At 42.4% G+C, this 10,047-nt stretch overlaps 1 protein-coding gene across 11 annotated transcripts in view; it reads left to right on the top strand.

Annotated features, from left to right (window-relative positions):
• Positions 1-10,047, top strand: part of Cit (citron rho-interacting serine/threonine kinase) — a 168,352-nt gene that overhangs the window by 142,025 nt on the left and 16,280 nt on the right. For all 11 annotated transcript variants that reach the window (XM_010604064.3, XM_010604065.3, XM_010604068.2 and 8 more), the window contains 7 exons: positions 3,769-3,906; positions 4,428-4,608; positions 4,782-4,873; positions 5,445-5,549; positions 5,788-5,957; positions 7,336-7,416; positions 7,569-7,704. In XM_010604064.3, the coding sequence (XP_010602366.1) occupies positions 3,769-3,906; positions 4,428-4,608; positions 4,782-4,873; positions 5,445-5,549; positions 5,788-5,957; positions 7,336-7,416; positions 7,569-7,704 (903 nt within the window). The remainder of the gene's footprint in view (positions 1-3,768; positions 3,907-4,427; positions 4,609-4,781; positions 4,874-5,444; positions 5,550-5,787; positions 5,958-7,335; positions 7,417-7,568; positions 7,705-10,047) is intronic.

Here is a 10,047-nt window from a genome sequence, read left to right on the forward strand (position 1 = left end):
ATATACCAAGAATATGAGAAAATGCCCCTCTTTTTATAATAAATAACATAGGACTATCTTGTACACTGCAAGAAATCTTTTAGATAAAGTGTTATGTGAGAGTGTTTTATGGAACTGTTTCATTCTTTCAAAGGACTACACAGTATTCCATGGTGTGGGTCTATGAGTCATCTATTAAACCAGACCCCTATTGATGGGCGTTTAGGTTGTTTTCAATCCCCTGTTACCACAGACACCTTACAGAGAACATCCTACATCTTGGTGGGTTCCGAGACTGTGGGATACATTTTTTAAATTAGTGCATTAGACTAATGAGATTTGTTTTGGTATGTTGATACATATACTAAACATATTTTGATTATTTTCATCTCTCTTACTCCTCCTCCTCACATCCCCTTTCCCATATTTAAAAGTCTGCCTTCTGGTTTCCTATCATTCTCATTTATTTTTAGAAGAGAATATGTTTATGTTTAGAAGAGAAAATGTGTGACATTTAACTTTCTGAGATAGCCTTATTTGACTTATGTAATATAGTGGGTTTTCACTTCCATCCATTTCTGCTAGTAATGTGATTTTGTTCTTCTTTATGGCTGAGTAATATTCCATTGTGCATACATACCGCATTTTCTTTATCCATTCACATGTTGATGGGCATTGAGGCTGTTTCCACAGTTTAGATATTTTGAATTGCATACCATAAACATGGCTGTTCACCCAAAATTGTAGCATGCTGTCTTTAATTCTTTTGGGAATATACCAAGAAGTGTTATAGCTTTATCAAGTACTATTTCTACTTTTAGTTTTTTGAGGTATCTCCATACTGATTTTCACAGTGGTTGTACCAGTTTACATTGTCACCAACTGGGCAGGAGAGTTTATTTATTGTTTTTAGGATTCCTAATGATACCTATTCCGAGTGGGGTGAGATGGAATGTCAGTGTAGCTTTGATTCGCTAATGAGTAATCTCTAATGATTTCTCTAATGAGTGAAGATGTTGATCAGTTTTTCATTTATCTTTTTATCCTTTATACTTTTAAGAAATATCTGTTCAGTTCATTTGCTCACTTATTATTTGGTTTTGTTTGTTTGTTTGTTTTTCCTCATTGAGTTTATTGGCACTTTTAAAGTATACAGTACAGTTACATTTATCATTGGGATCTTTTACCTATACATGACAGATCTTGGTTTTCATTTTTTCCCCGTACCCCTACCCTCCCTTTACCACCTTCCCCCTCCCCTATTTACAAAGACTTTGTTTCCATTTTTTCCTTTAGCTATTTGTTTTTGAGGGGTTAATTTTGCAAGTTCTTTCTATATTCTAAATATAAATCCACTATAAGAAGAGTGACTAGCAAACATTTTTCCTTGGTGGATAAATTCTTGGGTAGTGAATCATTGGGTTAAAGGTTATGTGTATTTCATGTGTTGGTAGTTTGTGCCAATTTATATGATTACCAACAGGGCAAAGAGTTTTCTTTGTGATCTCAAAAGTACTTTGTACTCAAAAGTACTCTCACCTAGAGATGAAAAGTTTTTTAAAACGAGGTCAAGGAAGCTGGACGTGGTGGTGTATGTCTGCAATTTCAGCACTTAGCAGGCTGAGGCAGGAGAATCACCATGAGTTAGAGTCCAGCCTAGGCTATACAGTGAGATAAAGGCCAGTCTGAACTGCATAGCGAGACCTTGTCAAAAAACCAAGAAGGATGTGGCCGAAGTGGCTAGGAAAGCCTTGGGGAAAAGAACAGAGCTGTGGTTTAGTGTCATGGCTTCACCATCAGACCCTGCTTTGGTTATAAATCCTGAGGGCATTTTGTTGCTGCTGTTATTTTTCTCCAACCATGATGTCATATTGTTCCTGTGTTTCCAAAATACTTTGTGTTGTTGCTATCCTTTTCTTTGACCATAAGGTCATTTGGTTCCTATATTTACGTAATGCCTTGAATCAAAGAGCTTTGCATCCAAATGGTGATGGTAAAATCGAGGAAAGAATTGTTCCTGGCTATGGTGCCCACAGGCAAGGCCATAGAGCTCTACCCCTGGATATGTGAAGGCTTCCTCCTCTGTGTATAGTGCTCCATTCCCGATTCATAGCCCGTGCAAGTTTATTTATTCCTTATGACTTTCTGGGAAAGGAAGCGGGTGATGTAAAGATAGCCTACTGACAGGCATGCAGAAGTTTGCATCTGGAGCTCTTCTATTTAAAGAGGCCTTTAATAAGTTAGGTCACTTCATTGTTCAAAGGGAGCTTAGTAAATGGGGGAAAAAAGTTGGCCTTGTTAATTTTAGCAGACTAGCATATAAATGTAAGCATCCGTTCTTTCAGAAAAGATTGAATTTTGAATAAAAAAAGATTATCATAGAAAAACGGCGTAAAGGGAAAGTTCTTAGTCAGTTTATATATTTAGTAATTAGAAATTCTGTAATTCATGGTAGTGATTTTTTTTCATAGTAGTGATTTTTAAATTGGATTTTGAAAAGCTCTAGATATGATTTCATCTGGAAAAGAATGCTTTCATGACTAAAATATTTATATATAATTGATTTCAAGGTTTGTTTCATTATGCCCACAAATAAGGATACTGTCAAGTAGTCCATCTTTTACCCTGAATATGTTCTTAAATGCATCCTAATTCCTTATGAGACAATGGAAATTTTTAAGTTGATTCATTAAATCTAGATGTATCTGTTGAAATAATTTCACAATCTGTACCTAACTTGCCCTAAGGTTTAATAGTTTTATTGAGATATAATTTGCATACCATATAATTCGCCAACTTCAAATGTACAATTTCTTGTTTTTAAGTAAGTTCATAGAGCTGTGCAACCATCACCACACCGCACTCTTTAAACATCCTCCCCCAAATGGTCAAATAACTTGTTAGCGGGTACTCTCCATTCTACCCTGCACCCAAGCTGTGGAAACTACAGTACTTTGTTGCTTTTTTATGGCTGAATAATAGTCCATAGAATGGATTGTACGTTTTCCTTGTCCCTTCACCCATCAGTGGGCACTTGGATTGTTTCTACCTTTTGTTTTCACAAACTATGCTGGGCGTGGTGGTGCACATCTGTAATCCCAGGACCCTGGGAAGCTAAGACAGAAGGATCACAAGTTTGAGCTCAGCCTGAACAACTTTGTGAGTTAGGGGAGACCCTGTCTCAAAAGAAGAAACAAATGAACAGCAACAACAACACAGCCGGCGATGTGGCTAGTGTGGTGGGCCTAGGTTCAATCCTCTGCATCATATTTTGGCTTTGACACAGGTTTGCAATCCTCTTGGGTGTACATAGGAGAGGACTCTGGGTCTTTGGATAATTCTGTGTGTTACTTTTGAGGAGTCGCCAGCCTGGGTTCCAGAAGGCTACACCATTTTGCATTCTCACCCAGAACATGTGAGGGTTCTAATTTCTCCACATCCTCACAAACGCTTTGTGGGGGGTCCATGTTTTGGATTCGAAACATCCTGGTGGTTACATCTCACTCGTGGTTTTAATGTGTGTTTCCCTAACCACTAGTGACGTTGAGCATCTCTTCGAGTGCTTCTTGTCTATTTATTTATCCTCTCTGGGAAGATAAACTATTCCAATCCTTGACCCATTTTTTTAGTTGGGTTTTCTTTTTATTCTTGAGTTGTGAGAGTTCTTTATAGACCCTAGACACGAGTCTCTAATGAGATATGACTTGGAAATATTTTCTTCATTGTTTGCATTTATTTTTCGGTTTCCTTTGCAGCGCTTTAACAATTATTAAAATTTTTTTCCTTCAGAATTTAGTCGACGTCTTAAGGAGCGCATGCACCACAATATTCCTCATCGATTTAATGTAGGACTGAACATGCGAGCCACAAAGTGTGCTGTGTGTCTGGATACTGTACACTTTGGACGCCAGGCATCCAAATGTCTTGGTAAGACCAGTGTTTGTGCATCTGCAGTGGGCTCCTGTGTGCCTTCATCTGAAAAACCCATCTGATGGAGGAGATGTTTCTCTAATTCCTCATCATATAATGCATTCATTTTTGAGCTTTTCATTTCAGTAGGAGGACACTATTTTTCCCTTGCGAAAGCAATGATTTTATTCATGTTGTCAGATCGTGACTTCAGCTCGATATACAAAATGCCTCGATCTTTGCTAATTTCTAGCCTCTTTGTATCAGGCTGGTCTCTCCCCACCTGGCTCCAACTGATGCAAACATCTTTAACACACATGTTTGTGGGCGGCCTGAAGTGAAGCCAGGAAAATGGAATTGAGAGCATGTGGCTTTCTCTTTTCCTCTCCCAGTAGGGCTGTGGCACCTGGGAAAACTTAGGGATTACCTGGATGCCTGGGCTGATGAGGGTGGAGAAGACCTAGGCTTGGTTGGCAGAGGAATGGAATAGTCTGAACTCAGCTGGATGTGTTTTCAGGCTGTCCGTTCTACTTCCCTAGAATGTCAGGTGATGTGTCATCCCAAGTGCTCCACCTGCTTGCCCGCCACCTGTGGCCTGCCTGCTGAATACGCCACACACTTCACTGAGGCCTTCTGCCGTGACAAAATGAACTCCCCAGGTCTCCAGAGCAAGGAACCCAGCAGCAGCCTGCACCTGGAAGGGTGGATGAAGGTGCCCAGGTATTGTGGAAGAGTTGGTTGGGCTCTAGCAGGTGCTGGCATGGAGGGCCACAAGCTATTTCTACTCCTGATATTTTCTGGAAATTGCCTTTTCTAGAGTTCTCCTCTCTTTCCCTTCATCCAGCCTGATACTTCTAAGTTCAAACCTTTTTCTTCCCCATCATTTTCCCTAGGAATAATAAACGAGGACAGCAAGGTTGGGACAGGAAATACATTGTGTTGGAGGGATCAAAAGTCCTCATTTATGACAGTGAAGCCAGAGAAGGTAAATTAATAATTCAGGGGGAATTTCATTGCACGTGGTTAACCCAGGTCTCCCAGTGTTGGTGTGAAGGCTTTTTTGTTTCTGTTTTTGCTTTTGTTTTTGGACTGCCTCGCGAGCCTTCTCCACTTTCCCATTTATGCACATGAAAAGCCAAATGACTTCTCTAAAGGTTATTGGTGCGATACTCACATCTATAGGTCTCCCCCCTGAAGAACTCGCAGGGTGCTGCCCTGAAGATTCCACCTGCTAATACACCTTCAGAGAACTTCCGTCTCAGCCAACTAGCCCATAAATCCGCATCGTCATCCGAAATTTGACTGTGCTACTCATCTGACACATTTATTTTTTTTTATCTTCCCTCCTCTGCCTTCTCTGCACACCTTTTTTCCTTCTTTGTTCTTGTGCATCTGTCCTTACACACGTATCCTGTCTCCCTTTTCCGCTCTTACCTTCTCTTCCCTACTCTTCTCTCTGCCTCTGCCTCTGCCTCTGCCTCTGCCTCTTCCTCTTCTCCCTTTGTTCTTGTTCCTGTTCTTTTGTTTTTCTTTCTGCTCTTCCTCTTTGCAACAAGCTGGACAGAGACCGGTGGAAGAATTTGAGCTCTGCCTTCCCGACGGGGACGTATCTATTCATGGTGCCGTTGGTGCTTCTGAACTCGCAAACACAGCCAAAGCAGGTGAGGGGACCTGGGAGAGACCTACTCTGGAAGTGGGCTGGGTGTGGCAAATCAAGAGAGGCCGGAGGAGCCGCGGAGGGTTGGTTGTGCCAAGGAGGCCGACCATCCCCTTGTCCTCTGTCTTACCAGTAATGGACTCGTGTGCTTTGGTGGGTTCTCTGATGTGCCAGGGCCGTGCCTACCAGTAGGAATGGGGGAAATCCACACCCAATCCTGTGCTCTCTGTGAAATCTCCTAGATGTCCCATATATACTGAAGATGGAGTCTCACCCGCACACCACCTGCTGGCCCGGGAGAACCCTCTACTTGCTAGCTCCCAGCTTTCCTGACAAACAACGCTGGGTCACCGCCTTAGAATCAGTTGTTGCAGGTGGGAGAGTTTCTAGGGAAAAGGCAGAAGCCGATGCTGTGAGTATGAACATGGGCACTGGTGCTCGTCTTTGTAGAGCGGGTGGTCTTTGATAACTGATCTTAGCAGCTGTGCTGCTGATGTGAGCACAAGGGTAACTGATCTTGATGGGCATCCTGTTGGCTGTCTTGGTTTCCCTTGAGCTCCCTGTCTGAGGGGTGATGGCTCCAGACCGTGTCATGACCAGTTTTGGGGCAGTAAATGCACAAGCTCCAAGGTTGCAGTGGAGCAACACAAGCCCTCCCTTTGCAACTAAGTGTGTAGAGTTGAGCACCGTCAGCCTACTTTTGGGGCATGATGGCACCTGGTTGTGGCAGTAGAGCAACCGATGTACTTCCAAGGAAATCCTCTTGTTTGCTCAGATGTGTGCTTTTTGAATTCTAAGCACTTTGGCTATGAAGAAGCACAGTAGGCTGCCAATGGCCACGTTTCCTGCAGGAAGGCTTTTTGTAACTTCCCTGGTTGCTTCTGCCGTGTTTGCTCTTTCCTAGTCAGGTTTGAAACCCTACTTACCCCGAAGATGTTAGAAATGTAGGTGTGCCTTGATAGGCATCACTCCCCCTAGAATGTTTCAGGAAACAGACACTGTTCACTGCTTGTCAACGTTTGTTCTACTGAAGTCTGAAGAGCTCTTTTCAGACACTGGTTTCTGATAATCACTTGAAGGGTTAGCAGTTGGAAAATGCTTAAAACCCTAAGTTTCCAGAGAAGACCTTTGCTCACTGGGCGTGCTTGTTTTGAGCTGTTTCATTGTTGTATTCGTGAGCCTGTTACTGAAATCCACATTAATATGTGCACAGTTGGCCCGTGACTGTATTTCCTACGAGCTTCTGCCTGCGTGGGTTCAGGTAAAGAGAACCAGGCTTATTGGGTTGCTGCTGACACTGTTTTGCTCTTCCTCTGCAGCCTGGGTGGGGGAGGAACCCGCCCATATGGCTTATTAACCCTTGGCAGGTGAAATTTCTGTATCTTCAGCCTATTTCCTATTGCAGAGTAGCTTTTTGTGCCTGTAATACTCATTTCTGCACCCAAGCTGAGCTGTAACTGATGCTATTTAACATCCGCCCCAGAGAGATCAGTAATGCCTACTTCTTGCTTTTGGAGTTCTGATAAAAATATAGCGCAAGAGGCTGGAGACGTAGCTCTGTGGTAGAACGCTTGCTTAGCATATGCAAAGTCCTGAATTCAATCTCCAGCAGCAAAATAATAATAATAATAATAATAATAATAATAATAATAATAATAATAATAATAATAAGTAATTTAAAAATGAGGGCCAGCTAAGAGCAGATTTGTGTGTTTCTGAACTTAACTTTAAATTTCTCTGTTTCATTATGTCTCTTTTTTTTTCTTCTCTTTCCTTTTACATTTGAAAAGAAATTGCTTGGAAACTCCCTGCTGAAACTGGAAGGTGATGACCGGCTAGACATGAACTGCACACTGCCCTTCAGCGATCAGGTAATGTTTTCTGAGCACCATCGGTTGTTAAGTGGCTACAGCCTCACACTCAGGAGAGCAAGGGCTGAGTAGGCTTCATTGCTGTTGTGATTCGGGATGGCCTAGTGATGTAGTGACACTGACGTTCTGCCTTTGGACTTCTGCCCTCCCAGGTGGTGTTGGTGGGCACTGAGGAAGGGCTGTATGCACTGAATGTCTTGAAAAACTCCTTAACCCACGTCCCAGGAATTGGAGCAGTCTTCCAAATTTATATCATCAAGGACCTGGAGAAGCTACTCATGATAGCAGGTGTGAAGCCAACGACATAGTCCTTTTCTTTACTTGGTGTTTTTTTGTTTGTTTGTTTGTTTGTTTTTTGGTACTGGGGATTGAACTCAGGTCCTTGAGCCTGTGAAGCAGGTGGGGAAACCACTGAGCTAAATCCCCGGCCCTCTTTTCTTTGCTTTGAAGGGAAACAATTTGAAAGCCAAATTTCAAGCTCAAGAAGCGCAAGGACAGGGCTTCCTGATAGCAGCTTGGAGCAGAGGCAGCTCTTTTCCTCTGTGTCCCTGCTGCTGATGAGTTTCAACTGATGGACTCTCTGTTCACATTTGATTCCCTTTGGTGTACAGTTGAGTATTGTCTAACATCCTCAAAGAACAGCTTACCGATACGCCGAGTGAAGAATGCTGTATCATAAGTCAGCCTTTTGTCACTATAATAAAATACCTGGGATAGAGTACTAATGAAGAAAAGGTGTTTATTTAGCTTGCAGTTCTGGAAGTTCAAAGTCCAAAATCCCCAGTTCTGGTTTGAGAGCCATCCTCAGCGGTATCATCTCATGGCAGATAGCACGGTGGGAGCACGCACATAAGCAAGAGGGTGACATCTCCATACAGGAGAGCTGGGTGGTGCCAGCTTGCTCCTTTTATAACAGTCCTGTTATGAGAATGCAAGTCTCACAAGAACTGCCTTCCTAGAGCAGGCCCAGTGACCTAAAGACCTCCTGCTAGGCCCCACCTCTTAAGGTTCCCACAACCTCCCAGCATTGCCACCTTGGACACCAAGCCTCCAATCTCATGGACCTTTGAGGAATGCCTAGACTATCTAAGCCATAGCAAGTACCAGGCCTCAAAGGCTCATTAAAGTCAACCCCTTCTGCTAGTTGTATCAGTGCCTCAATAGCTGTAACCTTCTAAGAGCTTACCTGCTGTACATGATCTCTACCTGATTACTACTCAGTATTTTTTCTTCTGTTTTTTGGTTTTTGGTTTTTTTTTTTGGTACTGGGGATCGAACTCAGATCCTTGCTCTTGTGAGGCAGGTGGCAGCACCTCTGAGCTAGATCCCGGGCCCTTACCCAATCTTTCTTACACCTGTATGTAATCATAGACCCTTCAACTTAATCACCACTTGCTAACATCTACACACACGTGTGCATGCACACACACACACAACTTTTTATGTGAAGTTTTTATTGTAGACTCATTTGCTACTTTAGCATGTCAGCCTATGAACAAGGGCATTCTTTCAAGTGACTGTGGCACAAATTTTTTCTTTCTTTGTTGGCAGTTCTTTTCTTTTTCTGGTACTGTGTATTGAACCCAGGACCTTTGCACTGAGCTACTTCCCCAGCACCCCCCTTTTTATACCAGGGATTGAACTTGGGACCTTGCACTTGCGAGGCAGGTGGTGACACCACTGAGCTAAATCCCTGGCCCTGGCCTTTTTTATTTTTTATTTTTTATTTTGAGACAGTATTTCACTAAGTTGTCCAGGCTAGGCTTGAACTTATGATCTTCCTGCCTCAGTCTCCCAGTGTGCTGGGATTACAGGTGTGTACCACCAAGCGCAGCTGTTTGTTTTTAATATAAAAATAGCAATAGATTGGCTTAATGTTTAAAACATTCATAATTGGGTCTTGTTTCAGGCATGACTAGGTCCAGAGAATGAAATGATGTGGCCAGGAAGAGGCCTTTCAGAATCCCTCAGCTATTTCCTTTCCTTCCTTCCCTCCCTCTCTCCCTCCCTTCCTCCCTGTTTACCTCTCTCCTTGATTTTGTTTTGAGAGCTGGATTTACAGAAAAACTGAGAGGCAGGTGCAGAGATTTCCCTTACACCTCTCCCTTCACCTACACCCAGGCTCCCCCGTCATCGACATCCACATCAGACCGGTGTGTTTGTTACCACTGATGAACCTGCACTAGCACACCATTTCCACAGAAAGCCCATGGTTTACGTTGGGTTTCACTCCTGGCGTTCTACATGCTGTGGGTTTTGACAGTACGCAATGGCTTGGACATATTGTATCTTATGGAATAGTTGAACAGGATAACATTTTTATATTCAGGAAACTTAACTTTTGCTATGTAATACAGTTATCTGATACACTGCCCAGTCAGGTTTTTTATCTTTGGCCCTGATAATGTTTTCTATACTATTCCCCCCTTGATTCATGATACAACCTAAGATAAAATTCATTGCATTTAATCTTGTCTTTTTAGTTATCTTTAATCTGGAACAGTTCCTTATTCTTCCTTTTATCTTTTACGACTTCAACATAGTGAGCTGTATATGAAGTCTAAGCCTGTTGTTTTTGAGAATGTCCCCTTCTTTCTTCCTTTCTTTCCTTTTTTTTTTTTTTTTTTTTGT

Source organism: Fukomys damarensis, unplaced genomic scaffold (assembly GCF_012274545.1).
Source record: "Fukomys damarensis isolate Sample0158 unplaced genomic scaffold, DMR_v1.0_HiC HiC_scaffold_12, whole genome shotgun sequence".
Taxonomy (NCBI): domain Eukaryota; kingdom Metazoa; phylum Chordata; class Mammalia; order Rodentia; family Bathyergidae; genus Fukomys; species Fukomys damarensis.